Source organism: Arxiozyma heterogenica (assembly GCF_036370985.1).
Source record: "Arxiozyma heterogenica strain weizmannii chromosome Unknown scaffold_7, whole genome shotgun sequence".
In the NCBI taxonomy this organism is placed as follows: Eukaryota; Fungi; Ascomycota; class Saccharomycetes; order Saccharomycetales; family Saccharomycetaceae; genus Arxiozyma; species Arxiozyma heterogenica.
This window is the reverse complement of record NW_027042660.1, coordinates 927854-950591: the sequence shown is the minus strand read 5'-3', so window position 1 is coordinate 950591 and position 22738 is coordinate 927854. Positions and strand designations below refer to the sequence as shown.

The window sequence follows — 22738 nt, the reverse complement described above, 5'->3', positions numbered from 1 at the left end:
CTCGAATACTAACATAGGTAGAGAAATATTATAATAGTTTTTAAGATATGTGTCAATCCTTTTATTATGATCTCTGAATTAAACTAGCATTAAATCTTCATAATTACAATTTTTCTTGATTAAAAGGGGTTTAAAATACGTATATTTCTGAAATATGATCAGTTGATTTCAAAGTTATATGATGGTAAGTTCGCTAATCAAGATTTATTGATTAAGCATAGCCAAAGTATTTAACAAAACTGGAAAACAAGAGTCAAAGGAAAAAATATACAATACATATAATATTAGGGTATTATATATGTTTAGATAGTAGTATTTAATTATTTAACTATTTAGAATTCTTTCTTTTAGAATTCTTTACCTGCATTCGATTTAAATAATCATAAATAATAATAGACCAACAAAATGGGCAACGCTCCATTTCATGTATATGGTGCTACCCTTACCCTTATATGATGCAAGAGAAGGTACACTTACATGAGAGGCTGTCATAGCAGTTGGAGATGACGAGAATTGCTCAGAAATGAATTGGGAAACTTGTGGCATTTTTGTAGTTAGAGATGTTTCTGGTCTTCTGGATTCAACAGTACTGACAACAGTACTAGTTTCCGAAGTAACGTCTATGTTACCCCTTGTAGATCCAACAACAACAACAGTGGTAGATTCTCTGGAGTTTCTAGATGTTAGTTGATTTTCATTGTTGGTAAACACTGTGCCAGTGGTGGTAAAAGCAATAGAAGTAACTGGAGTTGCATTGGACACAACAGAAAATGAGTTGGTCTCTTCTTGTTGGTTCTTTGAATTAGTATAAATAGGTTCAATAAAACCATATCCGATGAGAGCAGTCATACTTGTTTTAGAAGTTGCAGATGGTTCAGGACAATAAGTTGTAATCATAGTGACTCCATTAACAACTTTAGTCAAAGCAACCAAAGTACTACTCAAAGTATATACAGCCTTTCCACCGTGATTAGTGGAGTTTCCATATATTGCAGTCTCGACAACAATAACACCAATGGCCTCGGTATTGCCGTTAGAGTCAGTGGTGTAAGAGATGTAGGAGGAAAGGGCAGAAGCTGAACCTACCATGTCAGCACTGTATGCAGTGACAGTGCTTTGAACTGGAGTGGCAACAACAACAATGCCAACTGGACTGCTGCTACCATTGGAGTTGGTGGTGTAGGATGTAATTGTGGATTGAGTAGCATCAGAAGCAACTATACCTGGGATATAGGAGGTGATTTGACTAACAGCTGGAGTTTCAACAACAATAACACCAATGGCTTTGGTACTACCATTGGAGTCGGTGGTGTAGGAGATGTAGGATGATAGAGTAGAAGCTGAACCAGTCATTACAGAGGTGTATGCTGTAACAGTGCTTTGAACTGGAGTGGCAACAACAACAATGCCAACTGGACTGCTGCTACCATTGGAGTTGGTGGTGTAGGATGTAATTGTGGATTGAGTAGCATCAGAAGCAACTATACCTGGGATATAGGAGGTGATTTGACTAACAGCTGGAGTTTCAACAACAATAACACCAATGGCTTTGGTACTACCATTGGAGTCGGTGGTGTAGGAGATGTAGGATGATAGAGTAGAAGCTGAACCAGTCATTACAGAGGTGTATGCTGTAACAGTGCTTTGAACTGGAGTGGCAACAACAACAATGTTAACTTTGCTGCTGCCATCGTTGGCGTCAGCAGTGTAAGATATAATTGTGGACTGAGCAGAAGCAGAGCCTATGATGCTTGGGATATAGGAGGTAATTTGACTAACAGCTGGAGTTTCAACAACAATAACACCAATGGCCTCGGTACTGCCGTTAGAGTCGGTGGTGTAAGAGATGTAGGAGGAAAGGGCAGAAGCTGAACCTACCATGTCAGCACTGTATGCAGTGACAGTGCTTTGAACTGGAGTGGCAACAACAACAATGCCAACTGGACTGCTGCTACCATTGGAGTTGGTGGTGTAGGATGTAATTGTGGATTGAGTAGCATCAGAAGCAACTATACCTGGGATATAGGAGGTGATTTGACTAACAGCTGGAGTTTCAACAACAATAACACCAATGGCTTTGGTACTACCATTGGAGTCGGTGGTGTAGGAGATGTAGGATGATAGAGTAGAAGCTGAACCAGTCATTACAGAGGTGTATGCTGTAACAGTGCTTTGAACTGGAGTGGCAACAACAACAATGCCAACTGGACTGCTGCTACCATTGGAGTTGGTGGTGTAGGATGTAATTGTGGATTGAGTAGCATCAGAAGCAACTATACCTGGGATATAGGAGGTGATTTGACTAACAGCTGGAGTTTCAACAACAATAACACCAACTGCACTACTGCTGCCATTTGAGTCAGTGATGTAGGAGATGTATGAAGAAAGAACAGAAGCTGAACCTACCATGCCAGCACTGTATGCTGTGACAGTGCTTTGAACTGGAGTAGCAAGAACAACAATGTCAACTGGACTGCTATTACCGTTGGAGTCTGTGGTGTAGGAGGTAGAGGTGAATTGGGCTGCATCAGAAGCAACTATACCTGGGATGTGGGAGGTAATAGCACTTGGTTTTAGTGATGGTGAAGAAGTAGTAAAACTGGAAGAGCCAAAAGTAGATGGTATAGAACTGGTGGAATAACTAGAAGAGACACTTGAATATGTGGATAAAGAAGAAGAACTGGGTGAAGTGGAATTAATAATAGGTATCCAAGGAGATGAATCACATGGCATACAGGCACTAGGAAAACCATTTGGAGCAGTTCCATTGTAGACTAATGCGTTATTGATAAAATTAAAACCAATGTGGTTATTTATAGATTTCATTGAAAATCCATGTGGGTTATAACCAGTACCAATATTAATTTTATGAATAGTGGCCACGTTAACCGTCAAGATACCAGTATCTGGATCATAACTATGGCCTACTATAGAAGTACGAAATGTCAAATAATTACCATTACCAAAACCTCTGACATAGACATTATTTGAGTTACCATATGAGCCTACATAAAACATTGAGGAAGGAGAGGTCATATATATAGTTTGTGGGCCGATTGTACCAGAGGTTAACTGTATCGGTACACCATATACAGAATTTTCACCTATTGTAATGCAACCGTCACCTGCTATAGAACTCTCCAAAGATGCTTTAATATTCTTCAAACAAATAGTACCAATATTAACAAAAGATCCGGATTTAAGATGGACAACACTACTATAATCTGAAGTAGGATCCTGACCAAAAGACATTAAACCAGTATTTGTTAAAGCCACGCTTGGGTTTATTGTGAAACTATTAGAATTGCTATCCAAACCATTGAAATATATTTTTCCATGATTAGTAATGAAAGAGCCACTCCATGATACAGTCATTGAACTAGCTGTAATGTTTCTACTATCAACTACAATTAAACCATCGTTTGTAAGAGTTGAACCATCGAATGTAGTGCTAAATCCGTTGCCATATGAATCAGTATCACCAATGAAAAGTGAACCTTTCACAAGCAAGTCTTTGGTGAAACTATAAGAGTTTCCGCTCACTAACGCCAAAAAATAACCTTCATCAACAGTAAGGGGGACAGAGAAAGAAATATCGCCTAAATAAGTGTTATCAGAGATTGTTACAGCATCCACAAAGATGAGTAAAAACATCAAAAGTACCAAAATACCTTTAAAAGAACTCATCATTTTTATTTGCTTTGGTCAATTGTTACTGTTATTTTTATGAAAGTGTAGTAACATGTATAATTATCATAATCTAATGGGGAAAACAAATCGATGGGAAGTTAGTTACCAAAACGTTGGTACATACACGTATTTATATTAATTTTTTTCATTAAGAAAATTAAATAAGTTGTTTATAAGGTAGCATTCATGATTGCATAATATCTATTTGTCATTTTACTTTTAGTTTATCCTTGAGAATAATGAACAATAAATTGAATAAGAATATTTTCATTAATATTAATATTATCATTATTTTTGATATGATCTGAGATATTGCCTATTATAGGAAATGATTGGATTCGTTTACTACCTTGCATATTTAGTATGTTACAGTGAAATGGCATTATAACTAAAAGTGACTATATCAATAACAATTATTTATCTGCAATCAGATATTGGTTTTTTTGAACTACATAATACTTCCTACAAAGAGGTAAATATCATGTTTGCTTGATAAAAAAAGAGTTGTTTACTGATCTGATGAAGATATTTTGTTTCTGTAGAATAGTAGATAATTTCATTGATTTTTGCAAAGTAAATATAAAATATTATGCTTGTAACAATAGCATGAATGAAAAAAAATATATTGATTTTTCTTTTTTTTGTGATCTCAGATAGAAACACGGTTTTTTTTTTCTTTTTTTTTCGTTTTTTTTTGAAAAAAAAAACGAAAACAATAGGTTCAATAGATGTAATTAAAAGGAGGAGCAGCAAAAAACATCAGAAACCATTGTTGAAAAAAATTATTTACCTTCTATGTACACAATGATATTTCCCTCTAAGGTGATATTAAGGTTTTTTTATTTTCAAATTGGCGTTCACTTAGTGTAAAAGATTGGTTTATTCATTTGTGTCTTATTTTAGTAGGTCTGCCAAGATCCTTGGGTAAAAATTATGGTAAACACTATCATTGTAAATTAAGACAAAGTAGGGCTTACAAAAATCATCTAAAGTGTTTTCCTCTGTTTTTTCTTGAAATATAAACATTTAGAATCTTTTCTTTGTTGTGGAGCATCACAACATATACAAGTATAAATGTATCTTACCTGGAAATTCTAGTTATTATTTCCAATAGTAGTAGATAGATATGCAGTGTACATTTTTTCTTTTGCTTTTATGTGTTATGATCAAGAGTAAAAAATATACATAAAACTTACATACCTTACTATTAGCTTGTTCATTATGAACTAGTTGTTCACTTTATACACAATAAAATGGTATTTTTATCTGGCAATTTTATTGAAATAGGGTGTTCTAATTTCATTTATTTGGATTTTGCTATACAGATGGTGCACATTTCATAATTGATAGGGTTTTAAAGTTTTATTTCCCTTTTTTTATACATTGTGGCAAGGACAAGGTGTTTTTTTTACCAGAAATGAAATAATAGAAAGTGGAATTTTTCACATCACTTTTCACATCTAGAATAAAAATATTGAATATTGTCCATGGCTTCTCATATCTTGTATATAACCAATATTGTTTCATAAAATTTTATTTAAAATTAAGATCTAGAAAGCTTTATTGTTAACTTTTTTAAGAAAAATATTGATTAATAACATAGGGCCATACTTGTTCACTAATAATTATACGAATAATAATAGTGTTAAATATTTTATACATATTTCTGAATTTTTTTTTTTTGCATATACATATTATCGGAAAATAACATGCAAATATTACAATCCTGCAGAGATGTTAGATTCAATAGCTTCCATTTAAAAAAGAATAAGGTGCGGAAATAAATATTGCTTTTTTTTGTTTTGTTTTCTTCACCTGAAAAGGTTTTTCTGACCTCTTTTTTGAAATGTTGTTAAAGAGAAAACGTACTCAACAACACAGAATAACTAAAAAAAAGTTTAATAGTTTTGTAAAACGATAATAGGTTGCGCTAGCGCGGAAGAATGCCATAAAATTAACCAATATGTAAAAAAGTAAAGAGACTAGCCTTAATATTGCAACATGGAAATTTCTCGTTTATTTGTTTGGATATTTTTCTAAAATATTATTAAAATACCAGATGAAAATATGTAATTGTAATAAAATAGCAAGGGAACGATTTTAACCTTAAAGTTCTAATCAGGGAAAACGTATGTTTCAAGGAGACAAGAGCACATAATGCAGGAAACACATAAAATAGTGCCACTGTCAAAAAATATTTGAATTTCGGTTTTGGTGTATATTAAAAGCTTAATAAAAAGTTTTAGAGAGATAGGAAAACTTTATTCTTGTATGGCTATTCTTTTCTATTTTTTTTTTGCATAATACTGTATTGTTTCCAAAATAACGTGATCACTCTCCTCAGTTTTCTTGTGTCAACGAGAGTCTAGAAGTTTCTTTGAACTATATTTGGTAAATCAAAGTTCTGTTAGCTGTGTCTAAGTGCAAGATGTATTGTTATTTTAAACTAGCGATTTTGATCTTTTCCTGAAAATTATCCATAGAATTACCAAATGTGGAAGTATTATTTTGGTCAGAGTATAGTTAGATTGCGATATTTTCACTAGAAACTTACGTCTACGACTAATTAGTATTGCACGAGTTTGTATAGAAATAAAAGAAAAAGAAAAGAGAAATAAAAGAAAAATAAAAGAAATAAAAGAAAAATAAAAGAAAAAGAAAAGAGAAAGAAAAGAAAAAGAAAAGAAAAAAAAAATAAAGCAGATTTTTCATAGTGAAAAAAAAATTACTATGGAGCTATTGTTTCATGCAGAAAATAAAAAAAAAATTGTGTTAAAAAACTAAGTTTACAAAAAAGTATGGAAAATTGGGAAATCACCAAAAGATTTTAAGATTCACTAAAAAGGAACTGTTCAAATATCTAAACAAAAACAAACTAGCATTATTCCGCTATATTGCAATCAATATATTGTTATGCATGCAATAGCTTGTATAACAATGGTTGTGTCAAAAAAAATTAGCATACAATTGTATTTTTTTTCATTATTTTCCTGTTAGAGCATGGACAGTATGTTTGTTAAGTTTCAGTATTAAACACTGTTTTATTATGTTGTCAATAATGATAACTAAAAGAGAAAAAAAATTTTCAAGAAGAAAAAATTTTAAGAGTATCAAAAAGAAAAAGGATCAATTTGTATTCATGTATAAACATACTAAATAACTATGTATATTACTTTTATAGATTTTTAATAAATCGGAGATCCAATTAACTAATAAGTTAACTCATATTAGTATTAAATACAGCTATCACAATTCTCCAAAATTTCCTGTCTTATTTTTAATATCGGATCTAGTTAGAGTAGTTAATTGGTCATCTAAAGAGTTGACTATTTTTGTTAAATGTACCTATTGTTTCATTTTGACATAGTTTACCCACTATTAATAATTTCACTAGAATGGCATCTTACCTATTTAGGAAATGGATCATTAGCCAAAAGGAGAAAACTTTATGTTCTGTACAATCCAGTATTGCGGAGACATTTAAAACAAAATCAAAATGAAAAAAATGCTATGAAAAAAATTTTCTGAAAGTAAAGAATATGTATGTTAAAACTTAAAAGGTGTGGATTAATAACCTATATGTTATAATAGAACATTGTTGACGATATATTTTATAAGTAATCGCTCACTGTATTAAATAATACAAATAGTATATACGAGATATACTACGTATTTTGTAAATAGAGTTATAAGTAAAAAAACTATTTCTAATTTCTATATCTTGATTATTCATAATTTTCATTGAGTCTAGGTAATAGATCAACAATACAAATAGACAATTTTATTCATTATTTTTCTAATCTAGATGAATACTATCTACACATTGTATTTTTATGTTTCTTTTATATTTGTATAATTGTTTATTTCCAGAGAGGACAGAGAGGGAAAAATACTTTATATAATCTTATAATAATAATAATAATTTAAAATACTACTCATAAATTATGAGCACTTATGCTGAAGTTATGTATACTAATATTCTTTATCCAGAGGAAACCTATCAGTATAATTTGATAGAGTTATCATAAAATTCATATTTTTGGAAGCATAGAAGAATATGCTGCATTTTTATCATTTGATAGAATTGAACTTGGCTAAGTTAATTGCTTCGATCTGCCATCTAATAAATCATTATTTTCAATAACATCACTGAATTTGGAAACCACAATTTGTCGATTTTAAAGTATTACTGTCTTTGTCACCAAAACTCTTAGTTATTTTAAGGATGCTTGAAAAATATGATACTCAGAAATGATTCATTTTTAATTGGCTCAATATTTGGATATTGGACATATTTGTGCATCAATAATAAAATGGTGGCTATAATATCATAAACTATTTTATTTTTTTGTATATATTAAATGTAATTTACTTTATTGTTACCATATAGTAATTCGATAAAAGGTACCCACTATGTAGTGAAGTGTTTTGTATTAAATTGTCTTGTTTTTTATTATCTTAAAAACTAAAAAATGTGATCTTTGTTAACTTATTTTCGTTGATGTATGTTGTGGTAAATACTAGTGTTTTTTTTATAGAAATTTCTTTGGTACTGAAGTAGATATTGAATAGAATAAGAAGTTAAGAAAAGTTTTGAGATTTAGTTTTTTTTTAGATGAATTTTAATTATTTATAGAGGTCGATCCTGGAAATATTTCTATATCTTAGGCATGTTCTAAAAAGAATAAAAACAAGATTCCCTGATTTTGGATTTTATCAAAAAAAAAGCAATGAGAATATATTAAAGAAGATATTACTTTTTGATACTTGTTAAATTTTTTATTGTTCAAAAAAGATGTAATGAGCATAGTGTTGTGTTGAGAATCTCCTCTGGATGAATAATATTAGTATACATGTTCTTAGCGTCGGTGATCATACAACATGTTATGATTGTGTATTATTATTATTATATTGATATGTAGTGTAATTTTCCCTCAATCTTTTGATTCGGAATTAATAATTATATAAATATAAAAGAAACATATGATAAAGTGTATATAACTTATTCATCCAGATTGAAAAATTAATAAGTAAAGTCGTTTACTTATATATGTTTACCTTTTGGCAATTTTTCATAATATATTAATTTATTTTGATTTTGTTTGATCTTATCTCCATAACGTTGAATGTGCAAAACAAACATTTTTCCTCTTTGATATATTTACATGTTACTCAAACTGGTAACATATCAATCCAGCAGAATCAATACCTAAATGTAGTTAATATGTTAGTTGGTCTCTTAATTATAATGGTTATGTTGAAATAGAATGTTCTATGATAAAATAGATAGAACAATAAGATTTTAGCAGACATTAAATGATAAATTGTTGAGTAATAATTGTTGAGAGGTCACCAAAAGTTGTTGAGTTTGTTTATTAAATATCTTACTGTTCGTAGAGGAAAATGGCTTAATGTTAACATATATAAAGCCAAGGATTTCATCATACATTATTTTTATCTTATTTACAATCTTTGTATATAATTATTTCTATGTTGTATATAGAGAAAGAAAGTGAAGGACTTTATTATAATTTTGTATACTAAATCTGTTTAATATAATATTGAGAATGTTTACTATATATCCAATGAATAAAGGCGCTCATTCTCATCAGGTTATGTAGCTAATAATACAAAAATTGAAATGAATTTTTTCCTATTTCTTTTTTTATACATAATATAGAGAGAAAGTGTAAATGGAATAAATATTTTATGAGAAATTTTTGTTTTTTTATATATCAAATTTTGTTAATTCTCTTCTACAGAGGATAAAATGTGACAAAATAATTCCATCAAGCTTTAATGATGTATAATCGTTATATAGTAAATACTGCATTCTTTAGAATTTGCCAAAATGTGATTTGATCTATTTTTCTTATGTAAAAACATCCTATTATAATACATACTATTTAGGAGCTAAATAATCCAACTATTTCTAAAGTTGTAGTGTTTTGCTTTTAGATTTTTTTATAATTTTAAATAAATTTATACGAATAAATAAACAAAAGCACCCATATATAAAAAAGACATAAAAAAAATTTAAAGTACTATTTTCAATTACAAGAAAAATGATGAGAATTAGCACCTTTAGTTATTGGACAAATAGTATACATTCTCAATGCCATATTAATATATAATTAATATATCAGATATCATTGCTAGAATCAAATGTTCTAGAATAAATAATAGACAAATTAGATTTTGGTAAACATTAATTGATAAGCAAAAAGTGGAGAACGTATTGTTTGCTTATCAGTAGACGTAAACAAACTTCATCATAAATTTGGTGCCGTAAGCAGACGAGACAGACCAAATATGAAAATATATAAAGCCAACATTTTTTTTATATCATGTTTTTTCCCTTGCTCATCTTCTATATTTTATCATTATACATTATATATATAAATAAGACAAACCGAAGAACTTTATTATAATTTTGTATACTAAATCTATTTAATATAATATTGAGAATGTTTACTATATATCCAATGACTACAGGCACTCATTTCCAACAATCATATACAATACAACCCATTTTACGTCTGTGTTTCTTTATTATAAAAATCTATTACTTTTCCTGCTATTTATTATGATGAATTTAAATTAAGAAAGATATCTCTAAACCATGGAAAGTAGTGCTTTTTGTATTTAATATTATCAAAATTTAACTTATTAGTAAATTAGATCTCTAATTTATTAAAAATCTATAAAAATAATATACATAATTATATAATCTATTTATGCATGAATAAAAATTGATTCTTCATCTTTTTAATTCCCTTCTCAAGAATATCTCTTCTTTTTAACTATTATTCTTAATGACATAATAAAAAGAGTCTTTAATAAAGAAACCTAATGGGTGTACTATCTACTCTCTAGCAATAATGCATCTCATAGACGAAATGACTCAATACAATTAATTATAATACTACAAACATATTATTATAGCACCTGTAATCTTTACCATAAAGATTATCTATATCTTATCACCATGGAATTAATAATAATTATTAATACCAAATATCCATTTCAATACTTTCAGTTTATACACTTGCATTTATATATTGCATAATATTGCCTTATATACCCTTCTTATTTATCTTTATCTTTTTTTAGAACGAATAGAGCTGTACATATCTATAACTCATGAATCAGTAACATTAATTCTACTAAACTCTATATTCATACTAAATCATCCACAAGAACACTGCTAATAATTTTTGTCACATACTTTTGTGCGAATGCGAACATGTTACAGTTTTCTGCATATCATAAGGATAGAATACATCTTTTCAAACATGAAAAACTGAAGGAAGTATTGAAATCTCTCCACCATCACCAAACCGTGGTAATATTATACTTTTGACATAATACCTTTTTAAAAATGCCATTTTGAATGTATACATTACTGCTCTTTGTGTAGGTCATCTCTATATCAACAAAATTGTCTTAATCTTTATATCACGCCTACAAGTCTACAAGACCCATCTATCCTAGGTTTACCTATTTCACACAATGTGTTTTGACGATTTTCTATGTATAGACATAAATACATACATATATATATATATGCGATTATGCAATATATTCGAATAATGTTATAAGATGCCATGCTATTTTCTTTCTCTCTCATCTTATTTTCTTCTCTTTTCTTTCACCTTTACTTTTCATCGCATTTTTTCCTGGTTCATGAATAGGATATTTTTAAAGTAAAACCAGCGAGTGACAGTTACAGCACATATGGAATTTTACAACCTTATGGGACAGTTAACGATAGAAGGGTAAAATTAAAATACTGCATACGCCATTTTCTTAATAGTATATATAGTGAAACTGTAGCATTTTTTTTTTTAAATGTAAGATAGATATCTCCTTTTCTATTTCCAATCCACATTGAGTAATCCAATATTTAACAGCTTAACGAAGATCTTTTACTTTGAAATCTGAATTTAAAAATATTAAAAGATCAGTATGGAATTTATTATCTAAAGACACAAGGAATTAGATAAAGCTTTAAAAAAAAAATACATAATTTATAGTAACTTTGTTGCTGACTACCGGTGATAAATTTACTATATTGCTATAAGGGCTATATAGTTCATACAGTTTTCTGAAGCAATATAGATTGAAGTGTTTTACTATAGTTTCATCTTCATAATCTCTCAAGTTATAACTATTAATATGCTTTCTAAGTTAATTGTTTCTGGTTAAGAAGTTTCAAAAAAGCCTTGCATCATTAAAAACTCTATAAGAACAAAATATGCCTTCTTTATTGATCAGTGGACAATAATATGCATTTGATTGATAAGGGAAACTGCAAAAAACGTTTAAGTAATTGTTATATTTAAGTGGTTCGTTAAATATATTTACTAAGAATAACAATAATTTTTATTATTTCATAATATAAAGTTGAATTATATTGAGTTAATAGGTTATCCGCATAACATCAAATCAAATAACATGCCTTTTCACTAGAAAACTACTGATTCTTGTAATGACAATTGTGAAAAAGTTATCTTTTCGGTTAATGGGAATTTGTTCTGAAATGATACTACTGATTATTACAACATTAGACATCATTATACTCTCATTACTTTGACGTACCAATACATTCATATCTTGAAAAATCGTAGGGAATATTTGCTAACACACTACTAAATATCTATCTCTTTTGATTTAACCCTTTTTATGGATAGTATTTACTTACGATTAATTTTTTATAATCCTTCTAATGATATTGTAGAACACACACATCTCATATAGAGAATAACATTTTGACCGTCTATACTCTCACTTCAGTCTACTATATCACTTTCTATTGAATAAACTCTCTTTTATCTTTTATCTAATTGATCTTATCTTTTCAGTCTTTATAAAACATCAAAGCAGAAAAGAGATTTTAGCTAGATCTTTAAAAATCACCTTCAAATACATCAAACAATCATAAGAAATAATTAAAATTCAGATAGACAATAGATTACACTTCTCTTATGAACGTGTATAACTATCAATTATATTAAATTAACAGAATATATCAATAAGACACGCCTATAAGAAGAGATACTTTCAATCAGTAGATTTCGAGGATATACCATATAAAGATGAGAATTCTGTGTAAAATTGTGTAAAAAATATAATAAGGATAGTTTTATCTATTTGCTAATAGTTGCATTTTCAGAAAAAATGCTCATGAATTTAAAAAATCTAGGATTATTTAGATTAGATTTCAGCTCCAAAAAGAACGTTCTAGATGTTTAATAGCCAAATTTAATAAAATGCTAAAAGAACGTTAACCGAAATTGTATACCTATTTTAGAAATTAGTTCGTGAAAATGGTGATATATCATCGAGCCAAAAAGACTCAAGGCTATTATTCTTATTGTGTGAGAAAAAATCATGTTTTTAAAGAAACGATGTATTTATTGTGAACGTAGTTGGTGTGAAGGGCGGAAGTGTAGATATTGTAATTCCTTTATTTTCAGAGTTATTCCCAATAACCAAAAATTATTTATGCAGAACTATTTACTCTTTGACTCTGTTTTTGTTTAACGACTGTTTTACATATCCATAATATTCATGCAACTTAGATATTAATAACATTCACTATCCAATGAGTATAGATATTCAAAAAATCTATTAGTTATTGTATATCACTTTTCATTAAATTAAACTATTGGTGATATCACTGTATATTTTTTTTTTCTTTAAAAACATACACTCATAATTGGTTATACTAGTATGAGCTAGCTCTAAAGCATATGTATAAAAAGGGATTTGATGTGTTGTTATATAACTCTTTTAAGGTATTTATCTATAATAGATAACAGGAAAAAGCATCTTAATACCATTATTGGATATATCACTAATTATAAATAATGTTTTCCGCATCAAATGTATAATATGTCTGCTAGTTCTTCTAACCAATTATATTTGCTCTACCTGCTTGATCTCTTCTTTTGAAGTGTGAGTTATACTGTAAAAGGGTCTTTTTCTTGTATTTCAAGTTTTTTCACTTTTTCACTTTCAATAACAGAAAGTTTTGCTGAGGAAATGAAAATGTTTGTATTTATCAACAAATATCGAAAGCAAATATAAATTGAAGATGCGTTGTTAAGAAGGATCTTTATACCGGTAACTTTTCTTATATATGCTTGATATAAATTTAATGCTATAAAGAGATAGTCTGTAACTGTTTAATCATTTTTTTTTCTCATTAGATTTTAAAACATTAATTAGACAAACAATATCAGAAATACAGAGATAATAAACAGTTAAATAATGGAGTCAACTAAGCCGCTTGTACATTTTGCAAGTGATGAACTTTTACTTGCTCATAGCTTGTATCTATTAAAGCAAATTTTACAAATTAGTGTTCAAGAAGAATTAATAGCAGGACAGCTTGATCACCTTCCTTTAAAACAAATTATGGTACCTCCTGAATATTTTGAAGATAGAATAAATGATGGTACTGAATTGGATGAGTATAAGTTTAGAAAAATCGATCCGTTAGGAATTACTAAGATTGATTCAAATGGGAAACTATTGATATCGGGAATGAATAAAGATTTCTTATTTAACTATTTTCAATTACCAGGACATGGGGATAAATATTGGGTCTTATTAAGGGATTTAATATCGTTGGTTCAAGATGATTCTATTGATCAAGAAACTTTTATTCAAAAATATAAGCAACAACTCCTTCCGATACAGGCTACTAGTGATGATATTGAATTTATGAAACGAAATCATTTACTTGATAAGAATTATAATGATGTCAATAATAATGATGTGAAGATTGTAACAACTAAATCTGCATTTATTACTTTTGGAGCGCAAATAATAAGCCAAGGTACCAGGATTGTAGATGACTATTGGGAAACATTGGCGAAACAACAAGGTTTCACAACACATCATAGGGTTTTTAAATGTTCTTCAAAAGTAATATCATTACTTAAAGAGTTGAAACCGCAAATATTTAATCGCAGTGTTCGTTCATCTCAGCAAATTCCACAGGATATAAAAATAGAGAAGGAAGAGAAAGAAGAAGGAACTTTCAATTTTGATTCTCCTTATACAATCATCATAGAGCAACCTTCTCAAGAAATAAGGGAAGAGTATGAGGAACAATTTAGTAAAGGACAACATACTGATACAGTAGTACCCGGTCAAGCTATTGCCGGTTCACTTGAATTGAGTGCCCAGTTTAGAGTCCCTAAATATCATTCAAAGAATTCATTTTTACAAGCTACACAAATCAAAGGTATGGATACTCCAATTGGTGAACACAATTATAACAAGAATGAAACCTCACAACTAAAAGGAGCTCAACCTAGTTTACCTAATCTAAGGACAAATCCAAATATGACCAGTGAATCAAAAATTTCTAATAGAATGTTAAGCAGTATCACTGACTCTAACATAGATAAAAAAATTGAAGAGGAACCAAGTTCCCTCAATATGAATAAACAGCAGACATCTTCTCTTAACATTAAGGGGTGGAAATTTGATTCTTTACCTATTGGCGATGAACAGCAAGTAAAAGAGAATAATCATTCCATAAAGGGATTAAGTTACTTTGAAAAAGACAACTTACTGAAAAGGTTGAATTACTTGACACCAAATCAAATTAAGGAGACAGAACATTCACACGATTGTTTATTTGTGAATGTTGGTTTACAAAAGGTAAGAAAAATACGAAGCAAAAGATGGATGAAATACTGGCAGTATAAGCATGGTCTTCCTATTGGTTTATTAAATGAAGGTAAACAAGTGGAATATATTGAAAAAAGGTATATATCTAAGATGCTTCAGCATGAAGATATCATTACAAACTTTAACGAATTGACGAACACCGATGAAATAAGGATTACTAAAAGACAGGCAAACCCTAATTTATTAGGTTACTCAAATATTAAGTCCTTCAAACCACCTTATGCATAATTACAATATGATGTATTTAACTGTACATAAATATGTATATATAAATATATATGTCATATGAGAAATTATAATAATTTTGTTTTTACAATTTCTTGTCTAATTTTAAAGGTATAATATGCCATAACACACATGATAACAATCAAAGGTATCAACCAAACTGCTAATTTGGAAACAATTTCATCTATTTGTGGACCTGCTTCGCGATTTGCTTGAGCCAGTTTAGTTGCCTCTCTAATCTTTGCTTGCTCATTTAACATCTTCTCCAATTTTTCATTCATAGACAAGAAATCTTTAAACTGATCATTGTCATTACTTCCTCCTTTATTCATATTGTTGTTATTATTATTTTGTATGCTCTTAGTTAAAATAGATAATTCTTTAATCAATGTCTGTTGGATAGACAATATATTGTTGATCTTTTCCTCTATGATATTAATGTCATTTGCCATAATTTTCCCTTCCAATCTATCCATTTTCTTATATAATTCAAAACTGGACATATGCTTATTTTGAGAATCAAGAACCTCTTTATCAACAATTTTCTCAGTACCGGTCTTTTCATCAATAATTTTAGTTAATAATTTTGGTTGATTCATTGCGTTTACATTTGGAATTAAAGCATCTTCAATAAGTTTATTATAAAATTTCATTTGTAGAATTTCAAAGGTTTCAAGTGAATCAGAATTATCTGCACTTACCCCAATTTTTAAACCCTTTTGTAAAATATTGGATAACTTGATTTTCCTAGTCTGGAAACAAACTTTATTATCAACTTGTAACTTTAGCATATTATTGGACTCAGAATCATAAGATAATCTAAGAGTCAATGGTACTGTAGAATCCTGATATCCCATTAAACAGGAGGCAAAACTTTTATCATAAATTTTTTCATTGGAATCTAATAAATTCTTCGATCCATCATTTAATTGAGCGTGAATTGATTGAGACACTTGACTGTTACTGTCAACCAACAATTGCAAACCATTAAACTTGGAGGGACCATTAAAAAGTTTTTGGTCATTACCAATCTTATCAACATCACCTAAAAACCAAAATGAAAGACCACCCGAATGTTTGCCTTGATAATTCAAACTTCTAAAAGTCCATTCGACAGTAAAACTTTCCAGATCCTTTAAAATTGGTCTTAACCAGAGAGACCCTTTAGAAGATTTGCTTGGTGTTAATATAAATCTCCCTTCATCCAATTTCGCAGAATCTTTGGTTTCCCAATTAGATGGAATAGAGTTACCACTAGTGATTAAATTTGGTAAAGAGTATCCTATAACTGGCAGGTCTTCATTTTTATTGTTCCCAGAATCAACATTATGACCGTATGAAGATGATCCCAAAGAAAGAAAAGCCAAAAAGCCTGTATAATAGGATAGTTTCATAATTTAAATTCAGTGTGCACAGGTGATTTTACCACTATAGTACTGTCTCTTTACTCCTTCAAACCTTTATTCTAGTATACTCCAATAGTCTGATGTTAGTTTAAGATGAACATATATTGAATTGAATACTAAATGAATATAGAGCAGGCGGTATAGTATATGGAACAAAAGAGTTGTCCAACTAACTATAAATTTTATTTGCAATAATTTTTTTTTTTTCAGCTCTTGGGGATTCTTTGATTTTATTTGTATTGATATTAACAAATGGAGAAATTTAGGACGAAATGAGGCAAATTTTTCAAATGAAACAAAAGGATTGCGGAAATGGCGGAAATATACGGAATTGTTTTTTAGAAAAAGAAAAAAAAAAAAGAAGAAAAAAAATCACGTGGATTAGAAAAAAGGTTGGCGGTTAAAAATTAGTAAAGATCCGAAGTTGTTTTAATAGAGTGAATATATGAGGATACTCCAGTGTCATCTTGTGATATCAACAGTAATTACACTTTCCTGATTAATGATATTATTAGAGAGAATACAGAGGTATGTTCATTAATATATCAAAAAGAAAAAGAGATCAGCAAATTTTTATGCTTTTTGTTGCTGTTATAAACACGCAGAAAGAAGGAATGACACTTTAGGCTGAAGATGTTAACAGTTATGATTCAAATGAAAATCATACAATGGTCTTTTTTAGAAAATAAGTTGAATATCCGCTTGTAATTAGAAGATTCTCATATATTGTTAAGTTGTTTGGATATAGTAATGCATATTTTGTTTTTTGTTATTCTAAACCATTCTTTTCTACAATAGTTCTGAAACAGACACCATGGAAAATCCGAACACGGAGAATGTTTCTTTTTTTTTGTCTCATTTAATGTGCGATTTTTTTTTTGACGTGCAGGGTTTTACCCAGAAAATATATTGGTATTCAGGATAAAAATAGTTATCGATCAAATATATGATGGTCTATATAGATCAACGCCATCAACCTCACTAAGAAAACAAAATAAAAAGGCTCTTTGAGATTCAATTAACTTTTTTTTTTTTTTTTAAGCAGAAAACAAAAAAAAAGGAACTTCATTTATCAAATTAGATTGGGAAGCCTCTCATTTGCAATATTTCCAACAAACACACCACCCATGCCATCATTCTCAGACAGTTTCTGGTCTGATGATTTATCATCAGGACTTGACGTCCTTTTCCAAAATCTATATAAAGGTTGTGACCAATGTGACTCTTTTATCCAATTATTTGCTTCAAGGATGCAATATGAAGTCTCTTACGGAAGACAACTGTGTGCTGTTAGATCTGGTATTGATATTGTAGATACGAACAATAGTACGTCTAATGCTTTAGACAATATCATAAAACAAACAGAATTGGAAGGTGAACAACATTTAACAATAGCATCCAATATAGAGTCTTTGGTATTAAAACCTTTCAGTCAATGGTGTAACGATCATAGAAAAAGAATTAAATATTCACAGAAAACTCTAATTGATAACATAAAAGGATTTCAAAAGAGCAATAACTATGTTAAGAAGTTATCAATGGAGTATATTAAAAATTGTAAAAAGTTAGAAGATTGGAAAAGAATTCATTTTAATGATGATGATTCTTATAATAAGGCTATGAAAAGTTTAGAATGTTTAAATAATTACAAAGTTCAGTTAGAACGTGAAAAGGAAAATTTGATATTTGGTGAAATTGGTAAGATAGAATTTGATAATAAAAGTTTGAGGCAACTATTAAAGTTGTTGTTATTAGAATTACCTAAGACAGAATATAAATTACCCTTGATTAATTTTAATTTGCAAAATACAAATAATGGTTATGAGATCACAAAATTTTTGTTGGAGAATATGTCATTGAAAGATTTTGATCAAGCTGAAGAGTTTGGTCAAGATCTTTTAAATTTTGGGTTTCTTAAGTATTGTAATGGTATGGGTAATAGTTTTGTGAATTCAAAAAAATTTCAGTATCAGTGGAGAGATTATGCCTACAATTTTGCCCAAGTTCCTATTCCAAATAAAAATAATGAAGATAACTTGTCAAATTCATCTCAATTTGAACGCTATTTATCTCAGACGAAAAAAACTTTGGCCACAATAAAAATATCTGACAATATACCTTTGAATTCGAACCAAACAAATGCAACAGATAATCAAATCACTTCATTAGAAGAACCAACAGTAACAGAGTATGAAAGTGAATTGTTTAAATTGTTAGATGATGTAGCAAAATCAGATAGTAAATATTTTAAAGAATGTCATAAAATGGATTCATTAAGGTGTTCAATTGAAGAACTTATGATTGATCATCTTTCATTTATGGAAAAATGTGAACTTGATAGATTAAAGGCTATTAAGAAAGCGACTATGGACTTTTGTTCTACAATAGGTAACAAAATTGCCATTATGAAATTACAGATTGATAAAAATATTGACTGTCAGGACACCATTGATCCAGAAAATGATTTGTTAGAGTTGATTACTACTTATAATACTGGTTTATTCCAACCAAAAGTTATTACTTATAATAATTATTATAACCCAGGTATTTATCAAAACTTTGGTATTGATTTGGAGACAAGATGTAGATTAGACAAAAAAGTCGTGCCACTTATAATTAGCGTCCTTCTCTCACGTATGGATCAAATTTATCCTGATTTGGAAAATGATAAAATTAGAGTTTCTGCATGGATTGACCGTGTCAAATTAAGTTTAACGCATGAATTGAGAAAGAAATTAAACCAAACTCAATTCAAGGAGGAAGCAGAGATACTAAACATTTTAACTGAAGGACAATATGAACCCAGCGTAATTGCTAGTGTTATTAAGTTGTACTTACTGGAATTACCTGAACCTTTGATATCAAATGAATTACTTGATATTTTAAGAGCATTATATGAAAAATATCCACCAGCAGTAGGAATAGATGTGATTACAGAGCCAGTAAAAGATAATGACAAAATTCAAATGTATGCTTCAGACAATAGCCATAATAATGATAATGTTGATAACACTTTGAGCAATTCTGAAAATAAAAGGATAACAGGATTATATACTACGTTATCATCTTTATCGAAACCACATTTAGCTACATTGGATGCAATTACAACACATTTTTATAGATTATGCAAAATTATTAAAATGGCAAATCCTAAGGAGAAATGTATATCTGTATTAAAGGAAGATACAACAATCAATAATGACACGTTGGCTACAGAGGACATGGGTTCTTATGTCTCTGCTGAATACTTTGTTAATGAAATTTCTAGAGAATTTGCACACTGTATTATTCATGCTAAAGTGTTTGATGATAATAACTTAGGATTCAAAATATTCCACGATTTATTAACCTACAAGAAATTAATATTTAAGCAATTAAAGAGACAAGTATCTACAACAAAATCTTAGAATGGGAAATAATCTTCTCTTCTTTCTTAATTAATAGTGTTTTTTTTATATTTTCTCGAATATTTGCATGCATATAGTTACACTTTACCTGAGTAAGATAGTTGTTTGGTGTTTTTAATTAGTAAGTATTAAGTATAGATATATTTCTTTTTGTTGTCTTAAATTGGATTTTAATAGCGACTATAAATAATAAAAAATATTAAAATTATTTCTTTTTATAAAATAAACCATACATTAGTTATACAAACAAATATAATAACAACAGAGAGACCATAAATTGTAAAGATCGAAACAAATAACGTTTATGGACACTATGCTTAAATCTCTTTGTGTTGTATATAAACCAGCTACCAACTGGAGATTAAATCCACTACAATCTTTTAACAGAGTGTGGAATTCCTCTTCTATGGGTCCAGCCCACATTAATAATTCCAATCATTATAAGGAACTCCTCATGAGAGAGGGAGATTTCACGGAAAAACAGGCCTCAAAAATACTTGATATAATACGAGATGCTATTCAAAGTGGCGTAGTCCATGTGTCTAAGGATTTGGCAAAGAGAGAAAGATTGATTCAATTAACATACCAACAAAGAGTTGATTTTGCCAAATTAAGAGATCAACTGTTGACTTCTGATAGAAATGAATTTCATAATGTGGAAAATGAGTATGAAAGAGTACGTAGTGATTTAGAAAAAATGAGAAGTAAGCTAAAAGAAGAAATTACTAAGGTTAATGCAGGATTCAAATTGGATCTATCTTTAGAGAAGGGACGAATTCGAGAAGAGAGTTCACACCATGATTTACAGATAAAAGAGATTGATACTAGGATAGATCATGAAGTATCTAATATGAAGACTCAAATTGATTCTGTTAAAACACAAGTAATGCAATGGTTAATCGGTGTATGTACTGGTACATTTGCTTTGGTTTTAGCTTATATAAGATTGCTGTCATAGAAAAACTTCTTTTGTGTACACAACGTATTGAAATAATGAAAAATAGTCTATTCTATAATGGGAAATTATTTATCCTAGTATTAGAGATCTTACAATTATTAATAATAGGATATATTTTAAAGCAACGAATTCTTATCAAGTTTCTATATACTAATAGGGGAAGAGGTTATATTATAACAAGGTGAAACTTATAACATAATGTAGATACAATACTTTATAATAACAATATATATATGGTAGATATACACACACACATATATATATATACCAATAAAAAGATATTAATTTATGCATAGATTATTATATTGATATTCTTTTGAGTACAAATTTACACTGAATTTTGAAATAAATTTAATATTAACTTAATAATTTAAAACTTCTGATTCATTTCCACTTTAATCAATTATAAGTTAAATAATTCGTTTAAGATTTTAACAGTATCATCTGGAGAGGAAACAGAGTGACCAATAGTTCTTTCATCAACATAGATTTCATAATCATTACCACCTTCAAAAGTCTTGTCACCAAAGAAGTGAATTTCCTTGAAACCGTCCTTTTCAACATGTTGCAAACAGTAAGTCTTATCCCAACCAGTTGGGAAGACATCAAAGGAAATTTGACCACCAATGGAGTAAGTTAATTTTAAGTGAGGGAATTCCTTCTTTAAAGCTTCAACGAATTTAGCTCTAATTTGATGTTCTTTGTCGTATTTTTCAAATTCGTTACGTTCTTCAGTACTGGCGTTTCTACCAATTGGAGAAACATTAATCATACCATTTCTGAATTCTAAGAAAGTACCTCTTCTCTTTGGTAAATCCAGATTGGCTAAGTATTTCAAGATGAAAACAGCTAACTTGTTGTATTCTTCTTCACCAATCCAGTTAATGAAGGATTGAGAAGCCTGTTGAACACCTAATCTGTAAGCAGTTAAACCATTTTCAGAGAAAGAATAGTCAAATTCATCTAAGACATTTGGACCTAATTGTTCAATTTGTTTACTTAAATCAGAACCACCAACAAAACCAATACAGACCTTCTTTCTTAATTTGGCTAAAGTTTCTTTGACTTCATCAGAGATGGTTAATCTAGCCGGAGTTAAAGTACCATCGACATCAAAAAGAACCAAAACATCTGGTCTTTCTTTGTAAGCAAATTCTTGTGAGATGGACATTGGTTAGTGATCGTTATTATTAGATAATCAGAGATAAGAGAAAATAAGGCTGTTGACAGTCACTTAGATATATTTGAATGTGCAGGTTTCTCTAAAGAAGGGATACAAAATAAGAGTAATTTTGCAAGACACAAGCAACCCAGAATATAGCGTCACAAAAAGGGTTTGGTGG

General features: G+C 29.3%; 6 protein-coding genes across 6 annotated transcripts; 3 read left to right on the top strand and 3 right to left on the bottom strand.

Annotated features, from left to right (window-relative positions):
- Positions 1-372: 372 nt before the first annotated feature.
- Positions 373-3690, bottom strand: PWA37_005051 (uncharacterized protein; the record flags this gene model as incomplete). The annotated part of the gene is made up of 1 exon (XM_064861510.1): positions 373-3690. One exon carries the CDS (start codon positions 3688-3690, stop codon positions 373-375), a length of 3318 nt encoding a protein of 1105 aa, XP_064717187.1.
- A 10275-nt stretch (positions 3691-13965) lies between these two features.
- SWP82 (Swp82p) lies at positions 13966-15627 on the top strand (the record flags this gene model as incomplete). Its single annotated transcript, XM_064861509.1, has 1 exon — positions 13966-15627. One exon carries the CDS (start codon positions 13966-13968, stop codon positions 15625-15627), a length of 1662 nt encoding a protein of 553 aa, XP_064717186.1.
- Positions 15628-15692: 65 nt separating this feature from the next.
- On the bottom strand, positions 15693-17018 carry EMP47 (Emp47p; the record flags this gene model as incomplete). The annotated part of the gene is made up of 1 exon (XM_064861508.1): positions 15693-17018. One exon carries the CDS (start codon positions 17016-17018, stop codon positions 15693-15695), a length of 1326 nt encoding a protein of 441 aa, XP_064717185.1.
- A 1139-nt stretch (positions 17019-18157) lies between these two features.
- On the top strand, positions 18158-20437 carry RGD2 (GTPase-activating protein RGD2; the record flags this gene model as incomplete). The annotated part of the gene is made up of 1 exon (XM_064861507.1): positions 18158-20437. One exon carries the CDS (start codon positions 18158-18160, stop codon positions 20435-20437), a length of 2280 nt encoding a protein of 759 aa, XP_064717184.1.
- Positions 20438-20741: 304 nt separating this feature from the next.
- FMP32 (Fmp32p) lies at positions 20742-21395 on the top strand (the record flags this gene model as incomplete). Its single annotated transcript, XM_064861506.1, has 1 exon — positions 20742-21395. One exon carries the CDS (start codon positions 20742-20744, stop codon positions 21393-21395), a length of 654 nt encoding a protein of 217 aa, XP_064717183.1.
- Positions 21396-21798: 403 nt separating this feature from the next.
- Positions 21799-22566, bottom strand: SEC53 (phosphomannomutase SEC53; the record flags this gene model as incomplete). The annotated part of the gene is made up of 1 exon (XM_064861505.1): positions 21799-22566. The coding sequence occupies one exon, from the start codon at positions 22564-22566 to the stop codon at positions 21799-21801; it is 768 nt and encodes a 255-aa protein (XP_064717182.1).
- Between the last annotated feature and the right edge of the window lie 172 nt (positions 22567-22738).